The sequence below is a fragment of the Odocoileus virginianus genome, chromosome 6 (assembly GCF_023699985.2).
Source record: "Odocoileus virginianus isolate 20LAN1187 ecotype Illinois chromosome 6, Ovbor_1.2, whole genome shotgun sequence".
In the NCBI taxonomy this organism is placed as follows: domain Eukaryota; kingdom Metazoa; phylum Chordata; class Mammalia; order Artiodactyla; family Cervidae; genus Odocoileus; species Odocoileus virginianus.
The window spans coordinates 73,074,157-73,100,236 of NC_069679.1; the positions used below are offsets into that span (position 1 = coordinate 73,074,157).

Genomic DNA, 26,080 nt, shown 5'->3' on the forward strand with positions numbered 1-26,080 from the left:
CCCCTCCAACCTTCCCGGTCGCGGGCCCAGCTCGGTAGCGCCGGCGCACTGGCGCGCTCGGTTTACACGCTCCGGGGCCTGTAGGCGCCGCGAGTTCCGGCTATCGCCGCCGCAGCTCCTGGAGGGTCGGTTGCGACGAGTAACGGCGCCGGGACGAGCGCCGCGCCCTTCTTCTCCCGATATGTATCCGAATTGGGGCCGCTATGGCGGGAGCAGCCACTACCCGCCGCCACCGCCGGTCCCGCCGCCGCCTCCGGTGGCGCTTCCTGAGGCCTCGCCGGGGCCCGGGTACTCGAGCTCGACGACTCCCGCCGCTCCCTCCTCCTCCGGCTTCATGAGCTTCCGCGAGCAGCACTTGGCTCAGCTCCAGCAGCTGCAGCAGATGCACCAGAAGCAGATGCAGTGCGTGCTGCAGCCCCATCACCTCCCGCCGCCCCCGCTGCCGCCCCCGCCGGGGATGCCGGGGGGCGGCTACGGGGACTGGCAGCCGCCGCCGCCGCCGATGCCCCCGCCGCCCGGGCCGGCCCTCAGCTATCAGAAGCAGCAGCAGTACAAGCATCAGATGCTCCACCACCACCGAGACGGGCCTCCCGGTCTGGTCCCCATGGAGCTGGATTCGCCCCCGGAGTCGCCGCCGGCGCCGCCGGGGTCCTACCTGCCCCCGTCCCAGCCCTACCTGCCCCCGCCTCAGCCGCCGCCCTCGTTCTACCCCCCGGCCTCCTCTCAGCCCTACCTGCCCCCAGCCCAGCCGTCCCCTTCCCAGTCCCCGCCGTCCCCGTCCTACCTGGCGCCCACGCCGTCCTACTCCTCCTCTTCGTCCTCCTCGCAGTCCTACCTGAGCCATTCGCAGTCCTATTTGCCCTCGTCTCAGGCATCTCCTTCCCGCCCTTCCCAGGGCCATTCTAAACCCCAGCTGCTGGCCCCGCCACCGCCGTCCGCCCCTCCTGGGAATAAGACAACTGTCCAGCAAGAACCTTTGGAGAGTGGGGCCAAGAACACGAGCGCTGAACAGCAGCAAGCCGCCCCCGAGCCAGACCCCTCTACGATGACTCCGCAGGTAAGAAAGCTCCCGCCCAGACTTGAGTCTCTCACCTCGAGGGCCCTAAGTGAGCTGGCCCCGGGGTCAATGCCTAGTGCTTGGCCTGATTCCCTCCCCCCTCCCACAACGATATCGAGCAAATCTACACTCCAAAGGATTTCACAAAAGCCGGGGATCTGACACCCCAGCCTTTTTATCTGCTAAACGTGGGTTATTAGAAGAACAGTGTTTGAGGATGTTTCTAGACATCAGAGTAATTGGGTGGATCGAGTTAGTTCCCAGATGCTTTCTTTGATTTCCTTTAACCAGCCTTTTAGGTTTTGTTGCTGTTGCAAAGGGTCTCCCCCCGCCCCCCCCCCCCCCACCGAATTGTAACTTAAAATTGTATTTGAGAGGCAGAGTAAAAGGAGCTTCTCAAAGGGCTGACACTTGAAATGAATATAAATCTTATGACCAGTTAGCTCCTTTAAAAGAAAGTTAAGGGCCACTAATAGCTGTCAATTTCCTGAGTTAATCTCAGCAAATGAAGGATGGGAATCTTGTTCTAATCAGGAACATCCTAATTGTGTTCATAGATATGTATGCCATACCTAGGGAAGTCTACATATTTGACCTTTTTGGGAGTCTATACCCATAACTCTCTTTTCTCACATCACTTAAAGATAGTTTTAAGACGTGACCAATTTGCTGCATTGCATTATTGTTACCATTTACTCCAGAGTAACAGCCTTGGAATTTGGCCAAGTTGTTAAAAAAAAAAAAAGTTTTCATGACATCTCTCCATTCTTGAGAGAGCTCTTCTCAACTTCTGTTTGAAGTGATGGTTCCATGTCAAAGATTGATAGAGTAGCAGTAATAAATGAATTCATTTCTTAAGAAAAACGAAGTGGAAGAAATCATTTGATTTCTTAAAATAGACACTTTTAGCAATTCCTAATCTACCTAGATTCCCTAATGAAAAGAGAATCTTTTAATCTACAAACTCAGATTTGCATAATAGATTTCCGAAAGATGGGAATGCAGTATTCTAATTTTACAGTGGTTTGGCATTAGAAATTAAGAAAAGAAATGGAGTTGTTTTAAGTAAGTAATATGTTGTGCTTGGCACATCATCAGGAGAAAACAGCTGAGATGCTGGGGTAAAACGTTAGAGTGAGAGAGTCTGTTAGCTTACACCAAATTAGTACCATCCCATCAGGTTGTTTGCTCAGATTCCTCTATTATAGAGACAGATTTCTCCTCCTTTACCACCCCTCTCTGAAATTTCCAGGTTTTTTTTTTTGGTTGTTGTTGTTTTTGCCAACCATTCTCAGAGGTAGCCCAAGACAAAATATGACATTTATATTCTCATCTCTACTAGACTTTTTCTGGCCTTTTAGAAAGACAAACAAATTGGGGGTTTTTTGATAGTGGTAGGGGCGGATCAAGCCAGTCCTTAATATAAACATGAACACTGCTTTTGTACCCTTGTCTGTGGTGAGCATCTTTAGTGCTTTGACTATTCAGTGCCTCAAATTCTTTGATGACAGCCAGAAAGTGGTGGAAGATGAGATTTGAGAGGTGTGAATGGATCAGAACAAGAAGGCCCTTGCTAAGCCTCTTAAGGTGGTTTTTTTTTTTTTAAACCTCTCTCTAGAATTCGTCCCAACTTCTTCAGCCCTCTGATATCAGGCTGTCTATGAAGCCGTGCCTCAGCTTACCCATGTGGTTTGGTTCTGTTCTGTTCAAATTATAAGTCCTTTGCAGAAAGAGACTGTCTCACCTTTTTTTTTATAATTTTTATTTTTAATTGAAGGATAATTGCTTTATAATGTTGTGTTGGTTTCTGCCATGCAGCAATGTGAATCAGCCATAAGTATACATATGTCCCCTCCCTCTTGAAATTCCCTCCACTCCCCACCCCAACCCACCTCTCTAGGTTGTTAGGAGCACTGGGTTGAGCTTCCCGTGTTAAACAGTAACTTACCACTAGCTGTCTGTTTTACGTATGATAATGTGTGTATGATAAAGTGTGCTACTCTCTCAATTTGTCCCACCCTCTCCTTTCCCCGTGTCCAAAAGTCTCTTCTCTAGGTTCACCTTTTTATCCCCTGTAGCACCTAGGACAGTGCCTTGCAAATTGTCGGCTTCCCACAAAGATGTGTTGAGTAAGATACAAGAGTTTTCATGATCTAGACTTAGGATACTTTGGTTCATTAGATAACAAACATTTTCTTCATGACAGTGCCAGTCTCTGACAATTAACCCTTCTTTGTTGATTCATAGTTTGTTTTTGGAGTATGTCATCAATTTTTTTATGGTGAAAGATTTTAAAAATGCACAAAAGTAGAGAAAATACTATGATCTCCCCCCCCCATACCCATCACTCAGATTCAACAAGTATCAAGATTTTGCCATGTATGCTTTACCTAGGCCTTTATTGTGGTTCTTGCTGAAATAGTTTTACATGACTCTTAGATCTCATGTCATTTCTTTCCTGCACTTTTATTAATTGACATCTTTTTTTTTTAAAGGACTTTTTTCTAAGGTAAACACACATTATAACACCTGACAAAATTAACAGGTTTCTATCAAACATCTAATACTTGACCTATTTACATTTCCCCTATTGTCTCATCATACTAATCAAAATAATTCCTTGGATTTATCCATGTTAAAATTCCCAACTGGACTCAATAATGTTTTGAGGGCTTGTTCAAATTGGGATTCAGTTGAGGCATTTTTGTGCAGAATAATTTTGTTGTAGCGCTGTATTGTGCATTGCAGGATGTTTAGCAGCCTCTCCCTGCTAGATGCCACTAGCAGCACCTGGTTGTGAAAACCAAAAATATTTCTGGATGTTGCCAAATATCCTAGGGGCAAAATCACTCTCCCTTAAGAACACCCTGATTTAGATCAGTCTCTCCTAGTTTCTTTTTCTGCTCCTGCCATTGATCTTGATGAAAAATCTATGTTGGTTGTCCTAGAGAATGTCCCACGTTCTGAGTTTGTCGGTTGTCTCATAGTGTTGTTTGGCTGGTTCCTCTCTCCCATGCGTTTTGTAAACTAGACATTAACCATGAAACCCTCTTCGGTTTAAGTTCACCTTTTGGCAAGGGGACTTTGTAACTAGGGAGCGCTGTGTACTTCTTTGGCATCCCATCAGGAGGCACTCAATACCTGATTGTCCCATAGTGGTGCCAAGATTGCTCAGGGCGTGACAGTCCAGTTCCTCCGCTGTAAAGCTTCCCGTAAATACTGCATCTAATGTTTCATCTAGTGCTTCATCCATTGATGGTCTTTGAGTAAATCATTTCTTAATTAGAGGTCACAATGTGGTGATTTTTTTCTGCCATTTCTTCTACATTTACCATCAGGCATTTCATAAAGAAAAATTTTATCACTCATAAACTAGGGCTATTTGATTGGAAATGCAGTTAGCATATAAAGGATAAATGCTTGATAGTCTTCCATTTAATTTCTAATTTTCATCATGAAGTGTTGATTTAATGGAATATGATTTTTTGAAGAATTAACTTTTCTCTCAGTTGAATGAAGTGGCTAGGTAAAATGCATACTGGTCTTTTATTTTTTCATGAATTGTAATGTATTTTTTTATTCTAAAAACTTAGGTAAAATCGTTGACTTTGATTAGAGTTTTTAGTCATTATTTAGTATTCAAATATTTGTTAACAACTGTGTGCCAAGAACTGTGCTTAGTACTGGAGATGAGATGGTGATCAAAATAGGCAAGGTACCTCCTCTCATTGGATTTATTCCAGTGGGAGAAAAAGACATTTAAAAAGTAATTAAGAGAAGTATAAAGTGCTGAGGAATTATAAAATAGAAAATATCACTAGACAGTGCCATAGGAATAGGAAAAGGTGAGCTTTTTTAAGTTCACCATTGTAGTCACAGTGCCTTGCTCAGGGTCTAACACAGAGTAGATGAATAATAAATATTTTTTGAATGATTGAGTATAGCTGGGAGCTCTAACCTCATTGAAGAGCTCTCCCTTTACAAGTAGTATTTAAATGAAATCTGAAGAAGGGTTAGGAAATAACCAGATAGGAGTTCAAAGAATTAAGTTCAGTAAGGTTGACTGAAAGGTCAAGGTGAGACTTCATCTTAAGGGTAGTAGGAAGCCATTGAAGGGTTTTATATGGGCCAATGTGCCAGATTGGCCTTTTGAAAGTTCATTCTGCTTTGGGGAGAGTGGAGTTGAAAAGAACTAGAGTGATCTAGAGGGTGCTCCAGGCAGGAGTTAACAGTGGCTTGGACTTGGATGGTGATGGAAAAGGTGGAGAGAAGTGGAAAGACTGGAGAAATATTTAGGTGCTAGAATCCAATTGGAGATTGAGTAGTAGTGGAGAGGGTGGCATCAGGGATGCTTCCTGGGTTTCTGAGATAGGAAACTGGGTGGATGATGGTTCCACATACTAATAGCCTACAGGAAAGGGAACAGCAGGTCTGGGGATGAAAAGAAAATGATGAGTTTAAGTTTTAGATATACTGAGTTTAAGATCCTTGAGATAAAAGCTTCCAAATGGAGATGTCCGGTTGGAAGTTAGGTATGGGTTTGGATTCTAGGAGCCAGATCTGAGAGACGTGATGGACTTGTGAGTCATCAGCGTAAAAATGATATTTGAAGGCACAGAAATGGATGAAGTCTCCTGAGGAGTGTGTTTAGAGCAAGAATCAAGTTTAAAGGACATTGAGCCTAGCCCTGCAGAACCGCAGTATCTAAGGGAACCACTAGGAAGAGAGGCCGAATAAGTAGATGGAAAATCAGGACAGCGAAGTGCCATAGAAATGAGAGGAGGACTGTTTCTAGGAGGAGAGAGTGGTCAATTGTGTCATTGCTGAGAGGTCAAGCAAGATGAAGACTGTGAGTTATCTTTTGCATTTACTGACATGTAGATTATTGTTGACCTTGGCAGGAGCAGTTTCATAGTGACTGAAGCCATATTGCATTGATTTGAGGAGTGATGGAAGGTGAGGAAATGGGGATGGTGAGTATAGACAACTCTTTCAAGAAGTTTGACTGAAGGAGAGAGAGAATGTGGGCAGGAGCTGGAGGAAGAGGAAAGTAAAGGAGTTTTTTGTTTTTTCCCTAAAATGGGGTGATGATTATCTGGTGACCTTAATTCCTGAAATAGAGTATGAACTTTAAAAATACTGTAAATAAATATATTTTAAGTAAATTTTTAAAATGGAAATCCATTTCATCATTTTACCAAGTCTCCTCTCCCCAAACCACTTGCTTTAGGATATGGCATTGAATATTTAGTGTTACAGGCATTTATGCTAATCAACCTGGATAGGAAAGGCAACTTTTCAGAATTAATCTTTAAAGCATCACATACATATACACATATTTTCATTCATTCATTCTCTCTCTGTTCCTCCTCCTTTATATTTCCCTACTTGGAGAATCACTCAGTATCTGGTTCCTTACTGTACTGGTAGCAAGTAGTCAGTGAGTACTTGCTGAATTAATTAGCATCTTTTTGGTAATGGTATTTGTGATGAATACATCCTTACTTTTTAACTCCATTCAGTCTCTTTTTGAATGTGACATGTACTATGTTTTTCCTCTACGAATGACCTAACATCCTATATGAAATGAAGTTGTCTGATACAATGGGATATTCAGAAGAACTGGCTACTATTTCAGCTTCATTATCAAGTCCAGGCACGTTTTTATTCGTTTCTTAAATAGAGATAAAGCAAGCAGCCTTCTCTGGGATCACTGAGGACATTTCTGAATGATTTCATCATCATTCATTTGTAGAGCTTTAAAGATGTGCCAGAACCTTGTCCTAGGATTGAATTAGAACTGGCTTCTGCTTATTGGGTTCGTATTAAATGGAAATAGACCTGCAGTGCATGCTATCCATAAACCAACAAGTACTTGAGTTCCTTACAATGTTCTTAACCTTAGACTAGGCCTAAGACAAAGATAGAAAGCATGAAAATAAGGTTGGTGCAGATTGATAAAGGATCTAGACCTGAAGAATCTTCATATCTATAGCCACTGGCTTCTAGTTTTAGGAAAGATGGTTTGCATCTTTGTATCTTTTGGTAATGCTTTCAAAGCAACTTTAAAAAGGGAAACTTTTAACTTCTACTTGAAAGAGTTTATTAAATTTTTTAAAGCCAAAAGATAAGTCTGTTTTTCAGTATTTTCATAGAATAATGGAAGAAAGTTAAAAATGTTTTAATACCACATTATTGTTGACTGTCATGGCAGTGTGATTTTTTTTTTCATGTAAAAGTAATTATATTCCAGGAGCTGATGATTATGTGTATGATAATCAAAAAGAAAAAAAATCTAGTTGTGACCCAGACTTCAAGATGGAGTTAGTGAGATGACATTTATTCTTCCTAATGGATTGCAGCAAGTTTCGGATCATGGAAATTAGTAGCCTAGAAGAGAAGTGTTTAGCTGATCAGCAGTCACTTACTTTCTACTGTGTGCTCCAGCAGTGTGCTTAAACACCAGTAGGATATGAGAAAAGCATGAGACCTATCTCTCCCAAGAAAATTACATTCTGTGATTGAAAAAACTGATAACAGTATGTTTAGTGAGAAAAGAATATAATGTATATTTTCGTGTGGAAAATTAGAGAGGATATACAATAAAATAATAACAATATAGGAAATTCTGGTTATCCAAAGATAATGAATCCCAGTGAATTCAAGTAACATGAATCCGTTTAACACAGAACCAAAAGTTTATTGTAAAAAGTAAAAAAAAACCCTTGATTTGGGACACAGTCTTGAAAAATAAAGCTCAAAAATTGTAAAGAATAGCTGAATCTTAGAGTTTATAAAGAACAAAGAATAAAGATCAGGTTTCTGTACTGTAATTTTTGTGACAAAATTGTATGACAGCACTATACTGTCGTCATTTGTTTTTGGCTATGTTGAAAAAATATTTTAGGGATTTATACATTTTTCTAGGGACTTTTTTCCAACCTTTGATGTTCATACTCTTGCAGTTCCTGTTAAAAGAATTCTTTCTGGTTGTTAACTGGTAGTACTGCTCCATCCTCCCCTCCAGTATCATTTTCATAAAACCCTGCGTCTTTATAATTGTAATAGAAGTATATGCTGTTGTTAATTATGGAAGTATATAGGGCAGTTCATTAGTGAATATTTTAGTGTTATGACAGCTTTTTTCCCCCTTATACAACCTTGTAACCGTGGGAATTATGTAACACTGGGAAAATGAAGATCCTGTAGTTATTTCTGAGTGCTGAGTTTTTTAAGTTGATTTTAATTATTATTTGTTTACTTATTTGTAGTTGAGTCTCTTTATTTGAGATGTTTTATGTTTTATTAAGTTTTCAAGAACACTGAATTAGTGAAATCTGAACCATTGCTCCTAGTTGGGAAATACAGGGTTAGGTGTCTGTGGGCCTTTGGTCACGTGGTTGATTCCATCAACCAGTCAGTACATAATTTTGTTTCATATGTGTTTCTGTTTAGACATCGTGTTTAATGTATACTGTTGGTTCATGAACATTGAACTCAGCAGCCGACAGCACTATAGCACACGCCTGAAGGAAGCTTATCCAGGACAAGTGCATTTTCTCCATAAGGCACACCACAGTCTTCTTGCACTTAGGACAGTAGACAGCAGTTCAGCGCTGTGCTTGGCGGTGGGGGGGCGGGGGGTGCATTTTAAATAGGAAAATCCTCAACAAAAAGTACAGAAATATGAAAAATGTGGCTTTAAAGAGACCTTGAAAAGAACACTCATTTACAATACAAGAGCTCAACAAAAAGGCCAGGCATGGCCATTTTCTGCCTCAGCTGGGAACACACAGCTCAGGTAACTCAATTTTTTTGCCCATCTCTGAATGTCCACAAGTGACTGTGAAAGTTCCCTGAGCATTGATTTTGGAGTTAGGGATAAATTTTAGCAAATAGGCAATTCACAAATACAGAATCCATGAATAATGACGATAGACTGTATCTTCTAATTTTTTTCCACATTAAACTTACTGTTGTAGTTTTTAGAAAGTGGAAGCACGACATAAGCATACAGAAAATCAAATTACAGTAATATTGGAAGACAGAGTGAAACTTTTAAAATATACAGAAAGCATTCTGAAAGAATATATCCTGTGGTGTGGCAAGATTAATGATACAGGGCTCCCCTGGTGGCTCAGTGGTGAAGAATCTGCCTGCCAGTGCAGGGGCCACAACTTCAGTCCCTGGTCTAGTTAGATCCCACGTGTCACGGAACAGCTAAGCCCGTGCGTCACAGCTGTTGAGACCGCTCTAGAGCCCGGGAACCACAACTCCTGAGCCTCTGTGCTTCAACTACTAGAGCCTGTGCTCCACAACCGGAGAAGTCACCACAGCGAGAGGTCCACGCACTGCAGCTGCAGAAAAGCCTGCTTAGCAACACAGACCCGGCACAGCCAAAAATAAGTAAAAAAAATTAAAAAGATTAATGATACAGCAGGGGCTTAAAAGAGGGAAGGACAATGCAAAAGAGAAGACTGAGAAAGAGGTAGGACTCTTTGGTTATATTCGTTAATCATGAGACCACTATGGATAAAACTGAACAAACTAAAAGGCAAGTTAAAAACAAGTAGCTGTGAATACTAGAAGGATTTACTCTGTGAAAAAGACTGCTTTCACCTCCAAAAGCATGTTTGTTTGTTTGTTTGTTTGTTTTTAAGACAGTAGAGAAGTATATTGAATTAATATATATGGTTTAACTTCAGTTCAGTTCAATCGCTCAGTCGTGTCCGACTCTCTGCGACCCCATGAACCGTAGCATGCCAGGCCTCCCTGTCCATCACCAACTCCCGGAGTTTACCCAAACTCACGTCCATTGAGTCGGTGATGCCATCCAACCATCACATCCTCTGTTGCCCCTTCTCCTGGTTTAACTTAATTATATACATTTGGGGGGAAAATGGAAAGATCTTGTTTATTTGCCTTTTTCAATTCAGCTTTACCTTTTATTATGTATAAGTACGTGAACACAGACACAGATGTAGCTCTCTGTCAAAACCAAATTGCAGATATATAGGATTGTCAACTAAAATTCTTAAAAAAAAAAAAATGGCTTCTCTTGTAGGAACAGCAGCAGTATTGGTATCGACAGCACCTGCTTAGTTTGCAGCAGAGGACAAAAGTGCATTTGCCAGGACACAAAAAGGGTCCTGTCGTAGCAAAGGATGCAGCTGAGCCAGTGAAAGAAGACGTTACTCTACCTGCCACCAGCCAAGTACCAGAACCCCCTGCATCTGAGGAGCCCCCGTTACCACCCACTAATGAAGATGTAGCACCTCCTCTCCCACCCGAGGAGCCCCAGGTAACCATGAAGTTAATTACTTGGTATTTTTAAATTGTTCAGCTTTTCTTCTGTTTCGTATGTATGTGTGTATGTATGTATGTACGTATACCTTTGTTTTAAATGGATATTTTTTTTTTTCATTTTTTTTTAAGTTCATGTAAAATTTCTTCTGTGGAATAATCAGATGTATGCCTCAAGGGATTTAGAAAAGAACAGTTTTTTCATGGTTTAAGTGAAACTGAAGAATTAGACACTCTTCTGAATTGAGCATCTAAGCAGTAAAGGGATGCCAGGGTGGATGTTTTTATGTTGACGGCACAGGGCAATAATGTAAGAGATTCAGCTATATTGTCAAACTGCCTGGGCTGTAGTCCAGGCACTGCTTCTTACGGGTGGTGACTCTGAGCAAGTTAGTTCACCATTCTATGCTTCAATATCCTCATCTACAAAATGGGCATATTTAAATTGTAGCTTTTTTATAGAGCCAGTGAAGCATTAAATGTGAGTGATAATCCGTGAAGCTTAACCTACTGACTGGCACATGGAAAGTCCTCACATTGGTCCAAAGGTCTTTGTTCTCCCAAGAGCCTTATGTGGAAACATTAATGAAACATAATGATTACACTGTAGTCAGCTGGTGAAAAGTGACTAATGGTGAAAAAGAGGTTTCTCATATAGTGGAAAGGACACTAACTGTGGATTACTTTCTGCTGGGGAAATGGTTATCCTGTTTAGGAACAGTGAGGTGATTATTCTAGCAAAGACTGTGGGATTTGTAAATTCCTTTGTGTTAGTATTCATGATCACAGGATAAGACACTTAAGATTTTAACAGAGCTAAGTATTTTATCTAAAGATCGAATAGCTTTTCTCAGCCAGAGTTGCAGGGATTCTGGACTTTATGATACCATACTATTATAGCATAATACTTTATTACATATTCAGGTTTCTTGTAACTTGGTTGCTGTTTATGACTTAGAAAAAAGCATATCCCCTCTTTCACCTTCAGTCTGAGGACCCGGAAGAAGACGCCAGGCTAAAGCAGTTGCAGGCTGCAGCCGCGCACTGGCAGCAGCACCAGCAGCATCGAGTTGGCTTCCAGTACCAGGGGATCATGCAGAAGCACACTCAGCTGCAGCAGATCCTGCAGCAGTACCAGCAGACCATACAGCATCCCCCGCACATCCAGGTGAGCGCTTCCCCGGTGCACGGGGGAGTCATCCCAGGCGTTGAAGGGGTTTGTTTCTCATGGAAGAGGTTCAGGTGTGACAGAGGAAGAGGATCAGATGTTCCCCCTGGAGTGCCCACGTAATTGTCACATTTGTCCCTTGTGGATTTTAAAAGGTAACACACTACTACTGTCTGTAAAATAGGTAAACACTAAGGACTTAGTGTAGAGCACAGGAAATTATATTCACTGTCTTATAGTAACCTATAATGGAAAAGATTTTGAAAAAGAGTGTGTGTGTGTATATATTATATACATATATATATATATAGCCATGCACCTGATACACAGTATTGTCAATTAACTAGACTTCAGTTTAAAAAAACACAGGGAATTCCCTGGCAGTCCAGTGGTTAGGACTCTGAGCTTTCACTGCTGAGAGTGTAGATTCAATTCCTGGTCAGGTAACTATGCCCCCCCCCAACAGAAAGAACCAGAACTTCATATGTTGCTTCAAGTTAACCTGTGTTTTGCCTAAGAAAATGCAAGCGAAAATCTACCAACAGGATCAAAGCAACCACCCCAGAAAGTCGATGCAAATACACCACAAAAAATACACCACAAAAGATGAAGTGACTTAGATCCTTGTATGTCTTATATCTTTGAGGTATAAACATGTCTATAACAGATCATTTTCAGTTATAATATTAAAAGGATCTATAGTAATATTAAAAACTTGAAAATACTGCTGAGATAGGCATTTGCTTTAGTGTTTAGTTGATTTTTTTTTTAAAGCATATCCTTTTATTTTTAAAAAATCTCTTTATTTTTGGCTGTGCTGGGTCTTTGTTGCTGTGCAGGCTTTCTCTAGTGACAGAGGGTGGAGGCTACTCTAGTTGCGATGCACGGGCTTCTCATTGCGGTGGCTTCTCTCGTTGCAGAGCACAGGCTCTAGGCGCGTGGGTTTCAGCAGTTGCAGCGCGAGCGCTCAGTAGTTGTGGCGCGTGGGATCTAGAGCACGGTCTCAGTAGTTGTGGCACGTGGGCTTTGTTGTGGGCATATGGGATCTTCCCTGACCAGGGATCAAGCTTGGATCCCCTGCGTTGGCAGGCAGATTTCTTACCCACTGCGCCAGCAGGGAAGTGCAGTTGATTTTTTTTCCGACTCTGTGATAACTTACATAATTAAGTTAAAAGGAGAAAGGTGAATGGTCACTATTGAAGGGATTTTTTTTTTCCATTTATTTTTATTAGTTGGAGGCTAATTACTTTACATCATTACAGTAGTTTTTGTCATACATTGAAATGAATTAGCCATGGATTTGCATGTATTCCCCATCCCGGTCCCCCCTCCCACCTCCCTCTCCACCCGATCCCTCTGGGTCTTATTGAAGGGATTTAACAAGCTTATCCTTAGCGTTCTTTAGTGCTGTGCTCCTAAGGCTTCAGGCGCCCTCGACTCCTCGATATTTCAGCTTAAAATCACTTCTCTCCTGTGAATGTCTAAGAGTCAGTTGCACCCCTCTGTTGTAGACCATGTCCGTAGACGTGCAGATGCGGCACTACGAGATGCAGCAGCAGCAGTTCCAACGCCTCTACCAAGAATGGGAGCGGGAGTTTCAGCTGTGGGAGGAGCAGCTCCACTCCTACCCTCACAAAGATCAGCTCCAGGAGTATGAGAAGCAGTGGAAAACGTGGCAGGGACACATGAAAGCCACTCAGACCTATCTCCAGGACAAAGTCAGCGCACTTCAGAACGTGAAGAACCAGTACATGGGGAACATGTCCATGCCGCCCCCGTTTGTCCCCTATTCTCAGATGCCTCCGCCCCCACCAACGATGCCCCCGCCGGTATTGCCGCCGTTGCTGCCACCGCCAGTGATGCCCCCAGCCCTGCCAACGTCAGTCCCACCACCTGGCATGCCTCCACCCGTGATGCCACCGTCTCTACCGAGCTCTGTGCCCCCACCTGTGATGCCTCCGTCTCTTTCTTCCGCGGGGCCACCGCCCGTCCTCCCCCCGCCTTCCCTGTCCTCGGCAGGGCCGCCGCCAGTCCTTCCACCGCCTTCTCTGTCTTCGACCGCACCTCCCCCTGTCATGCCCCTTGCCCCGCTCTCTTCAGCCACACCTCCTCCAGGAATCCCTCCTCCTGGAGTTCCCCAGGGGATGCCTCCTCCCTTGACAGCAGCCCCAGTTCCACCCGCCTCCAGCTCTCAAAACTCACAAGTTCCCGAGAAACCTCGACCAGCACTGCTGCCCACCCCTGTGTCTTTTGGTTCAGCCCCACCCTCGGTTTACCATCCTCCACTGCAGTCAGCCCTTGGCCCATCAGACCAAGTGAATTCCAAAGCTCCTCTGAGCAAGTCTTCTCTGCCGTACAGTGCGTTCTCATCCGAGCCAGGACTTGGGGAGTCTTCAGCTGCTCCATCTCAGCCACTCACCGCAGTCAAGGATATGCCAGGGAGGTCAGGTGGACTGCTTCCAGATCCTCCTAGAAGCAGTTACTTGGAAGGTCCAAGAGGCCCAAGGTAGGTCTGCCTTTTTATTTGGGGAGGGGGTGGGAAGTGGTAAGGGGTGGATGATGGCTGTTTTGCTGGTGTAGGTTGAGTAGGCTTTTACATTCTGTTTGTACTTTTATATACATTCCTGGTTTACAATGAATAATGTTAGTATTGTTCACTCTTGAGACATGGCATAATGAAATCTAGAAATGGCAACATACTGCCTTTCCTTGATGTCGCTGCTTCTATCCTGTATGTAGAGATTTTATTCCAGGATGAATGTAGTGGTTTTAAAGTAATACTTACCAATTTCTTAGTGACTTTGACTTTCAGCTTCAAAATCATTATTTATTTATTGATCTTTTTTACTCTTTGTTGATTTGACAAATAAATGGATAGGTAACTTCTCTTTGTGAGATGATGTGCTAGCTGTTGCAGATAAAAATGAGTAAGTGTCTAGTGAAATAGGCAGTGAAATTTAAGGGTAAACAGGACTTTTATCCATTTGTTCAGCAAATATTAAGTTTCTGCTCTGTGCTTCTAGCAGTGAATATAACATAACAGATAAAATCCCTGCCCCCATGGAAATTTTATCCTTTATATTTTCCTCTATTTAAGAGATGTTTTTCTCTTGTCTGAACCACATTTTTATTTAGAAAAGCACAGAAAATATTTACCAGTAGTTTCTAAATTTCTTCTTTTACCTTTTAAAAGGGGTTAAATTTATTTTTCCAAATTTGTAGAAATATTTTTCCCCAAAGTTGGCCTCAATGATAATTTTCTTATAGAAAAGCATTTTCAATCAGAATTTTTTCCAGTTGAAAATTGTACTGGAAATATATGCTCCTTACACAAAATTTAGACAGAATAGGAAAGTATTGAAAAAAGTAAATGTCACCTAATTCTACCATCTGGACATAATTTTTAAAACATATGTCATAAAAAATTGAATCATACTAAGTAATATTATTTTGTAACTTGATTTTTCACTTATCAGTATTGGTTAGTTTTCCATCTCAGTGTCGATGGATCTACATTACCTAAATTCAATATTTGAAAACAAAATATGTCTTTTATTTATTCGCCAAGTTTATATTCAGAAAACAAAACTCCATCCAAAAATGAAAGCTAATTAGAGGCAATTGACATGAATTCCTCTGAGAACCAGAAGCCTTGTCAGAGGCATTACATATATTATCCCGTGGAGTCTTCTTGATAGCCTGTGAACTTGACAGGTTTATCCCTACGTTTACCCTTTACAAACTAGGGCTGGAGAGGATTCGGTATCTTGCTCAGGATCATGAAGTGGGGGAGGTGAACGTGCATCCAACAGTGGGGGCTGAGTTTAGAGGGTCCCACGAGCAAGAGTGCTAGTTAAGCACTGTGTTTAATGCTGTGATTCAGTGATGTTCATCCTGTCAGTGATTAGAAGTGCATTTGTAGTCTTGGTTTATTTGGCATGTGTTTCATCTTGATTTGAATCCTACTTAACTCCTGGATTGAGAGCATTACCTTTTAGATCTGGTAACTGACTTGTTGTGTGACATTCTTGTAACCTACGTTGTTCCTATACAACATAGGTTTCCTTCTCCCTTTCTTTCTGGCATGCTAATGTTTTTTCTCTTCTGCCTACCAAAATCTTAATTTTGTAAATTTTGGACCTATTTTACGTTTTTTTCTTGCCTTAAGATACAGTTAATAATTTCAGCACTAGGAGGATCTTATCAATTATCTAGTGTAATTTTCCCTCTATAGCAACTCACCTTGGTGTTGCGTTTTAGTTTGTCATCCTGGGTCTTGCACGTTACCTTATTTGTTCTTCTCCGTCATCTTATGAAGTAAATGGGTAAAGGGAGCTGAGATTTGGAGAGGTTATATATAAATTGCCTCGGATGTCATAGCAAGTAAATGGCTGAGATGGCGTTAGGGATCCAAGGCTTTCTGATCCACTCTTAAGTCCGTTGCTCTTCCTGTGACAAGCAGTTGATGGACTCTGCTCCAGCATTGCCACTGCAGTAAGCAGCACTGCCCTATACGGTGTTGACAGTTTTCTGGAGATTTTATTTCTTACATTGAGCATAAATATGTTAGTTTGACTTCTACATGTTGATTCTAGATCTGCCTGTGTGGTGCAGTACACAGTGGCTTACCCTGTTCTGCAGGGTATGCTTGCCATTGTTTAAAGACCGTCCGCTTGTCTCCGTCCACCGGCCTTAGCCATTCTGCTCTGCCATCACATAAGCTGAAGTTCTCTTCTCGTCACACTAACATTGGTTCTAGCTTTCTGCTGTAATGTTCATGGTCCCTAGCTTTCTCCTGCTTTACTGTTTATGGTCCTCTGAAGAGCTCTTGGTTTGTCAGTCTGCTTCAGAATGAACATGTACTTCAGATGGAGCAGACCATAGGCTTGTTACTGACTTTGACATAAAGAGTGTACTTATATAGCTGAACATACTGCTTTTTCTGGTGGGGGTTCAGTACTCTCGTGGTGTTGACTCGTGTTGAGCATAACATCAGTTTGGCCTCCCAGGTCTTTTTCATCTTACTGTTCTTAAACCAGTTCTCTCTCACCCTGAACTTGTACAGTTTTTTGTCTTTTTTCTTTTTTCCAAGACTTTACATTTTGTCTAGTTAGGTTTGGGCCTGCATTCCAGTTTGCTGAAATCTTGGTGAATGGAGGTTACATTGCTTTTAGGTATGAGAAACCCTTTGCCAGCTCTTTTCCACCTGTAGCTTTGATAAGAATGGCATTTTTTGTCCCTGAATTAGATGCTGCTCACATTTTCTACCTTAATCCTGTTCACAGTTTTCTGAAAAATCTGGATTTAGACTGCTTTTTAAAAACTGAAGGTTTAGCAGAAGTCGAGTAACATAACTGCATTGTATGTAAATAGCATACCACATTGTTGAGCATCTGAGGCAGCTTTTTGAAACTGTATATGTGTGTATGTATCATTGAATTCACCAGGTCTTGTAGAAGACTACCCCTGCTCCAGTAAACTGTGATGTTAGTAGATGTTAGTTTCCAAGGGTCTTTTAGTTTCAGTAATAAAACTATTTTATTGAAGAGTAACATACAGAGATGTACAAAATCATAAATGTATACCTTAGTAAATTTTCATGAATAGCTAGGCTGTTCATGAAATAGAAATCAAGAAATAAAAATTAAGAGTGTCTCATGCAGCCTCAAAAACGACAAAATGATCTCTCTTCGTTTCCAAGGCAAATCAGTCACTGTCATGGTAATCCAAATCTGTGCCCCAACCAGTAATGCTGAAGGAGCTGAAGTTGAACAGTTCTTTGAAGACCTACAAGACCCTCTAGAACTAACACCCCAAAAAGATGTCCTTTTCATTATAGGGGATTGGAATGGAAAAGTAGGAAGTCAAGAAACACCTGGAGTAACATGCAGATTTGGCCTTGAAGTACAGAATGAAGCAGGGCGAAGGCTAATAAGAGTTTTGCTAAGTGAACGCACTGGTTATAACAAACACTTCTTCCAACAACACAAGAGAAAACTCTACACATGGACATCACCAGATGGTCAATACCGAAATCAGATTGATTGTGTTGTTTGCAGCCAAAGATGGAGAAGCTCTATACAGTCAGCAAAAACAAGACCGGGAGCTGATTGTGACTCATATCATGAATTTCTTATTGCCAAATTCAGATGTAAACTGAAGAAAGTAGGGAAAACCACTAGACCGTTCAGATATGACCTAAATCAAATCCCTTACGATTATACAGTAGAAGTGAGAAATAGATTCAAGGGATTAGATCTGATAGACAGAGTGCCTGAACTATGGATGGAGGTCTGTGACTGTACGGGAGACAGGAATCATGACCATCCCCTAGAAAAAGAAATGCAAAAAAGCAAAATGGCTGTCTGAGGAGGCCTTACAAATAGCTGTGAAAAGAAGAGAAGCAAAAAGCAAAGGAGAAAAGGAAAGCTATACCCCTTTGAATGCAAATTCCAAAGAATTGTAATGAGAGATATGAAAGTCTTCCTCAGTGATCAGTGCAAAGAAATAGAGGAAAACAATAGAATGGGAAAGACTAGAGATCTCTTCGAGAAAATTAGGGGTACTAAGGGAACTTTTCATGCAAAGATGGGCTTAATAAAGGACAGAGATGGTATGGACCTAACAAAAACAGAAGGTAGTAAGAAAAGGTGGCAAGAATACACAGAACTATACAAAAAAGATCTTCACAACCCAGATAATCACAATGGTATGATCACTCACCTAGAGCCAGACATCCTGGAATGCGAAGTCAAGTGGGCCTTAGGAAGCATCACTATGAATAAAGCTAGTGGAGGTGATGGAATTCCAGTTGAGCTATTTCAAATCCTAAAAGATGATGTGAAAGTGATGCACTCAATATGCCAGCAAATTTGGAAAACTCAGCAGTGGCCACAGGACTAGAAAAGATCAGTTTTCATTCCAGTCCAAAGAAAGACAGTGCCAAAGAATGCTCAAACTACTGCACAATTGCAGTCATCTCACATGCTAGTAAAGTAATGCTGAAAATTCTCCAAGCCAGGCTTCAACAGTATGTGAACCATGAACTTCCAGATGTTCAAGCTGGTTTTAGAAAAGGCAGAGGAACCAGAGATCAAATTGCCAGCGTTCGTTGGATTATTGAAAAAGCAAGAAAATTCCAGAAAAACATCTATTTCTGCTTTATTGACTATGCCAAAGCCTTTGACTGTGTGGCTCACCATAAACTGTGGAAAATTCTTAAAGAGATGGGAATACAATTGACCACCTGACCTGCCTCTTGAGAAACCTGTGTGCAGGTCAGGAAGCAACAGTTAGAACTGGACATGGAACAACAGACTTGTTCCAAATAGGAAGAGGAGTACGTCAAGGCTGTATATTGTCACCCTGCTTATTTAACTTATATGCAGAGTACATCATGAGAAATGATGGGCTGGAGGAAGCACAAGCTGGAATCAAGATTGCCAGGAGAAATATCAATAACCTCAAATATGCAGATGACACCACCCTTATGGCAGAAAGCGAAGAAGAACTAAAGCGCCTCTTGATGAAAGTGAAAGAGGAGAGTGAAAAAGTTGGCTCAAAGCTTAACATTCAGAAAACTAAGATCATGGCATCTGGTTCCATCACTTCATGGCAAGTAGATGGGGAAACGGTGGAAACAGTGACAAACTTGATTTTTTGGAGCTCCAAAGTTACTGCAGATGGTGACTGCAGCCATGAAATTAAAAGACGCTTACTCCTTGGAAGAAAAGTTATGACCAACCTAGGTAGCATATTAAAAAGCAGAGACATTACTTTGCCAACAAAGGTCCATCTAGTCAAGGCTATGGTTCTTCCAGTAGTAAGGTATGGATGTGAGAGTTGGGCTATAATGAAAGCTGAGCATGGAAGAATTGATGCTTTTGAACTGTGGTGTTGGAGAATACTCTTGAGAGTCCCTTGGGCTGCAGGGAGGTCAAACCAGTCCATCCTAAAGGGCATCAGTCCTGAATAGTCATTGGAAGGACTGATGCCGAAGCTGAAACTCCAGTACTTTGGCCACCTGATGTGAAGTGACTCATTTGAAAAGACCCTGATGCTGGGAAAGATTGAAGGCAGGAGGAGAAGGGGACGACAGGATGAGATGGTTGGGTGGCATCACTGACTCAATGGACATGAGTTTGAGTAAACTCCCAGGAGGAGTTGATGGACAGGGAAGCCTGGCGTGCTGCAGTCAGTGGGGTTGCAAAGAGTCGGACATGACTGATCGTCTGAACTGAAGTGACAAGTCTTGCTCATGCCCCTTCCCATTTTTCCTTATCCCAAGGTAACCACTATACCAACTTTTTACGTGAATGGTTATTTTTGCCTATTTCTGAACTTTGTATTTTGGTAAATGGACTCATGCTGTATGTACTCTTTTAAGTCTGGCACCTTTTCCTTGACATTATATTGTTGTGAGATTCGTCGGTGGTGGTCATCCTCGTTCCTGTACGGGGTTTTATTGTGTGAATGTACCACAGTCTGTTCATCCATTCTAATTTGATGGTCATTTGAGTTTTCTGGCATAACACTGCATTGTGCCTTTGGTGCTATATATGTCCCTTTAGATACACACGTGTGTATGTGTGCATGTGTGTTTGTACTTAATTTTGTTTAGATGTGTACACCAAGGATTAGAATTGCTTTGTCATAGGAGTATGAATAATATTCTACTTTGATAAATACGGTCAGTTTTCCAAAGTGGTTGTGTCAGTTTATACTCTCATCATCAGTGTTTCTGTACTGCAAATTTTTTTTTTTTCATTTATTTTTATGTACTGCAATTTTTTTATACCCTCCTCAACACTTGGTATTATTGAACTTTAAAATTTTAGCAGTCTTGGTGGGTGTCTAGTGATACTGTAATATGGATTTAATTTATATTTCCCTGATGATGAATGAAATTGACTTCTATTTGATTACCATTCAGTTGGATTTCCTCTTGTGAAATGCTGGTTCAAGTCTTTTCCCTATTTTTCTGTTGGTTTTTTTTTCTTACCGGTTTGTAGGAGTTCTTTATATAGACTAGATATCAGTTCTTTGTGTATCCTGTCTAAATTGTCTTGACTATTTCTCACTCTGCAGCACTTTTTGCGTTCTTATCCTTCAGATAAGAAAACTACTACTACTAGAAAAGTAGTAGTCTTCACTATACCATTTAGATGGTCCAGTGGAACCTTTTTATTTTTTTTAATTTAAAAGTAACTCTATAAATAACTTACAGAAGTAAAAATAAAGGGATAAGGAAAACAACTTACTAGAAATTTTAATAAAACTTTAAAAGACTAAAAATTCTTGCATCCAGTAAATTTTGGCACACAGACATTATAGAAGATGAAATAATTCTGTCATGTATTCTTTTAGCAAAGCAAAATGGTCTAGGTTCTTGCCAAAGATACATGAGGAAGTCTTTTTCTGTTTAATAGCTGGATGACAGTGCCATATTTCCTTTCTGTCCTTAGAAATACATTGTTCACTCATCCTCTCTTGAGTTTGAGAATATTCATCTAGAATATTGTCATCTAAGGACTCTTAAGAGATTCGCTTGTATGATTAATTTCACATTTTTATTAGAACCTAGAGTATAGCTGTCTCTGCATTTATCTTTAATTCATCTAATAATTTTGACACAACTTTCTCTGACACTTTTCTTTGTCAGGATATGAAAATTTCCCAATTCTCAATTGTGCTCAATGAAGCCTAAAAGCAGACTGCAATATTTTGGGCAATACAGGAGGGGTGACAGCTTATTTCACAATTCTGTCATTCTTTTGTTGTCTTCATATTTTAACCTTTAGCATAGTTGGGGGTAATTGATAAGTAATAATGAATAATAATGAATTCTAGGATAAGAAAATCACAAAATATTTCATTATATAGAAAAAAAAGTTACTGAAGATCCCATAATATATCTTAGATTTATGAAAGAATTCAATGGACCTATATGGTAATTGCAAGATAAGCTTTGTTCTGTTTTTCAAAAGGTGAATTTTCTCTCTGTTCTTAGGAAGGCCTGTAAGAGATAAAGTCATGAACTTATCAATCCTTAAAAACAGAACTGTTTAAAAAAAATTTAAAAACTAAAATTGGATCCAGTGAGCCAAAATGAACCCTAAGAGTTAATGGTATCTTTTGATTAATAGATATTCTAGGTTTTTTAATTTAGTAGTCTGATTTACTGATCTTTTCTTTATGATTTGTGCTTTTTCATGTCTTGTTTAAGAAATCTTTGCTTACTCCAAGGTCATAAATACGTTATTGTCTTTTGTCTTTTATTGTTTTACTTTTTATTTTAAAATCAACGATCCATATAGGTTTTTTTTTGGTTTACCATATGGTATGAGGCAGGGTATAAATTTCATTGTTTTCCATATGACTGTCAAGTTGACCCCAGTACCATCTATTGAAAAAAAGCATCTTTTTCTTACTACTTTGCAGTGTCTCCATCATAAGTGAATATATGTGTGGATTTGTCTCTGGACTCTCTTTCTTTGGTTTGTCTGTCTGTCCTTCCACCAGTGTCATACAGTTTTAATTTTTATAGCTTCATGATGAATCCTGATCTCTCTTAGTGTAAGTCCTCCAGTTCTGTGTTTCTAGATCAGGGGTGACCAAACTGTTTCTGTAAAGGGCCGGATGGTAAATGTTTTTAGGCTTTGTGGTCCATATTTAGTCTCTTTCAAACATTTTTCTTTGTTCCTTTCTTTAGCCTATAAAATATTTTAAAAATTACTCTTAACTGGGTTTGACCCATGGGCCATAGCTTGCTGACCCCTGATCTAGATTATCTTGACTATGCTTGGTCCTTTCTATTTCCCCTATAAGTAGCTTTTCACTTAAAAAAAAAAAAAAAAACTTCTGGAATTTTGATGAACATCATATAGATTCTATTAATGATATTGAGGAAGAACTGACATTTTTATAATATCAAGGTTTCTGATCAGTTTTACCCACTTGTGGTTAGTTTTAGGATTGAAATTATGACCTCTTCCATTCTGTAGCTGTCTTACTAGGATTAGCAAGGGACTATTAATACCATACTTTTTCTTAATGCTTCCATTTTTCATGGCTGTTTCTGTTTATAATGTTTAGTTCTCTTTGGAATTTTGATTTGAAAATCTTAGTTATACATATTAGAAAATGACATTTCACGTGAAAACCAGAAGGGCAGGCATTCGATTCCAGAATTTAGCATCTTGTGATTTCCATGATCTGCTGATGTGAGTGTGTTTATATAAATATTGTGATAATCAGACATTATTATCTTGTTTAAGTGTATTTATACTTCTGTATCCCTCTTAAGTTTTTGTACCCAATTTGGATTGTATTTTTTGTATCACATTTTGAAATATTTGTTCCTAGTTCTAATGGTCTCATGCCTAGTTTTAAGGATTTTCTTTAATGTTTACAGTAAATGTTTAATGACATAGAGAAATGCTTACAAATGAAGCTAAGAGGGAAAAAAACAGGATTAAATTTATCTTTTAGAAGTTTCTGAAATACCTAACTATACAAGCAAAAATTTTCAAAATATTTAAACACCAGATGTCTGTCTATTTTTCATTTCATCTAGCCAGTGTACAATGTGTGTGTTTTGTGTGATTGTATTGAGCACATGTATACTGTGTTTGTACTTTACTTCCGATATGTTTTTATATGTTAAAAAGGTCATAGTATTTCATTGTGTTGCTGTGAAGATGGCTTATTTTTGTACATATGTTTAATATGAGTAACTTTTAATACATTTATTCCAAGGGCTGAAAAGTTCTTTTATAAATCGAAAAGGTTTTGATAGTTTGCATTTTGTAACATCCTTCAACTTTGAAACATTTCAGGTGCAGTATTTATAACTATTAGTGGTTGCCATTTGTATGTAGTGTTGTAAGTATGTTTCAGTTGGTTTAACATATTTCTGACCGCCAAAATAAAAATAAAATGATGATCCTTGGCTGCTGGTCAGCAATTTTGTGTGAAAGCAAAACACCCTCCCCTTTCACTGTATTATATATGCAGGCATGAGGTTTACAGAAGTGATTTCATTACCTTTTACAATTTTTCTGCCTTGTTCATTTCTTTATCTTCACACCTTTTAGTGCTTCCTGCTTCCTTTATCCTTTGCACGTGCCCTGCTCTTTGTTTGTGATCCCTTTTCTGTCGTCTTTTGCTTTATCGATTCCTATTTTTCCTGCCCTGGGGATGGGACTTCTGCAGTTAATGTGTTGAGAACCTTCAGTGAGTCAGACATTGGGATTACTTCAGTGAGGGAGACCAGTATGCCCCATATTTATCAAATTCTGTTCTGATTGTTGATTTACTTGTCTCATTCTTCTTATGGACTCTGAACTCCTTGCGGTTAGGTATCAATTTATTTACAGCACTAACACAATACTTGATAATTAGTAGGTGTTCAGTAAATGTTGCATATGTCAAATATCTCAGTTATGGGTAAAATTCTTAGGGTGTTCACAGATTAGTTAGAAAGTAGTTCATTCATATTCTGAAGTTGATTATAATACTACCTAACATATTAAAGAATGTTCTTATACTGATTTGTATATTGTGTATAGTCTTCTCTTACCACTGATAGGAACTAATAATTCCTGGATTGAATACAGAACAGATGATTTTACACCTTTTTAATGGCCTAACATGTTATTCTAGGCACTTTAATAAATTAATGAATGTAGCTTCAAGAAAAGGAACCAAATCATCACAAAGCCTGAAATGGCATCCTTTTTTCCTTCATAAATATGTGGTCTCTGTCCTTAGCATTGAGACATACTGTTTTTCTGGCTGGGCCATGTAGCTTGTGGGATATTAGTTCCCCGACCAGGGATCAAAGTTGGAAATGTGGCATCCTAACCTGGACTTCCCTGCGGTGTACCTTTGACAAGCATTTGGTCAGCTCCTTTCCCCTTTGTCCAACAATAGCTGCGTCCAGCCTTCACTATTTTGCATAGATATTCTGTGCTAATGCTGCCTTCTTTGTCTCAGCAAACTGTTTCTCTTTGTATCCTTAATTTTGCTCCCTGCCCCAGAGAGAGAATCAAGGCTTACAGGCCCAATGAAACTTTCTTCTCTGCCTTACCACTACTTAAGTTGCAATCATTCTTCTTGTGGCCTCAGAAGAAGCCCTTTTCCTGGTTAAAGCTTACACTCTGTGTGTGTCTGTTAAAGAAATACATTTTTAATCAAAATGATACATACATATGATTTTTTTTAAAATCAAGAGAAATAACTGCCCACTGCTCGAAACCACCCTCGATGTGTTTAGAAGCTAACGACAGCTTCTAATTCTTCAGCTGTTTCTTTTGGTAATTACCTCATATTACTAAAGAATGTGCTGTTCCTTTTGTCATTTATACGTTTTATTTATTTATTTTCCCACCCCTTCCCGCCCCCCCCTTTATTTTTTTTCATTTATATGTTTTAGATACTACTTATTTACTTCCTGTTCTGATAGGTAAAATTTAATTCTTATAGTATTCTGTAACCCCTTCTGCTCAACATAGTTATATCATTATTTTTAAATAAATCAGTAAGTAATGTTGTTCATAGAGGTAAGCAGTATACTGTGATTACATTTTCTTTAGTGTAATAACCTTTTTTTTTTTTTGAATTTCCAGTTGCTGTTCTTCTTGCAACATCTTTAAAATAATCCTGTTAACTCCAGTCCCAAAAGCAACATCTTTTTCTCTTGAGAGCTCTCTCCCAAATTTGTGCATCCTCTTGCTTTTACCTGGGTTGGTTGGCTGCTCTGAAGATCTGGCATGTGGCTGTTATTCCATCATTTCCTTTGACTCTTATTCTAGATTGGATTCACGGTTTGTTGAGTCTCATGGCTTTCTCTTTGTGGTTTAGTGCCTCCTTTTCCTGGAGTGCTTGTTCAGTTAACTAAAAAATTGTGGGTTGGAAGTAAGTTCCCTGAACTCTTGTATGCCTGAAAATCTAACCTCATCTAACCTAATCTAATCTAATGTTTTAATCTAACCTCACACTTGATTAATAATTTGAGTATATAATTTGAAGTTGAATATATTTTATTTTAATTTATTTAAACTAAAAAACAAAAGAAAATAAAAAGTTTACCCATTTCTCCCACCTCCCACACCCCACCTCTGGCAACTATCAATGTGTTCTCTGTATCTAAGAGCTTGGTTTTTTAATTAATTAAATTTGTTTTCTAGGATTCCGCATCTAAGAGAGGTCATATGGTATGCCTTTCTCTGACTTATTTAACTTAGTTAGCATAATTCCCTGGTGGTCCATTTATATTGTCACAAATGGCAAGATTTTATTCTTGTAACATTCCATCCAGTATATGCTACATCTTCTTTGTCCGTTCTTTTCATCAGTGGGACACGTAAGTTGTTTCCATATCTTGGCTATTGTAAGTAATGCTGCAGTGAACAAGGTGGGTGATGAGGGGGGGACCAGGGGAGGGGGGCATGTATCTTTTTGAGTTAGTTTTTTCGTTTTCTTCTCCAATAAATACCCAGAAATGGAATTGCTGGGTCATATGATAATTCTATTTTTAGCTTTTCGAAGAG

The 26,080-nt window shown here is 39.8% G+C and overlaps 1 protein-coding gene across 2 annotated transcripts in view; it reads left to right on the forward strand.

The window, feature by feature from the left end:
- Positions 1–26,080, forward strand: part of YLPM1 (YLP motif containing 1) — a 63,386-nt gene continuing 37,306 nt past the window's right edge. The window contains exons 1-4 of one of the 2 annotated variants that reach the window (XM_070469634.1): positions 1–1,057; positions 10,122–10,358; positions 11,349–11,528; positions 13,040–14,034. In XM_070469634.1, coding sequence (XP_070325735.1) covers positions 182–1,057; positions 10,122–10,358; positions 11,349–11,528; positions 13,040–14,034 — 2,288 coding nt within the window. In that variant the 5' untranslated portion in view covers positions 1–181. The remainder of the gene's footprint in view (positions 1,058–10,121; positions 10,359–11,348; positions 11,529–13,039; positions 14,035–26,080) is intronic. The other variant, XM_020906909.2, reaches the window with a different exon arrangement.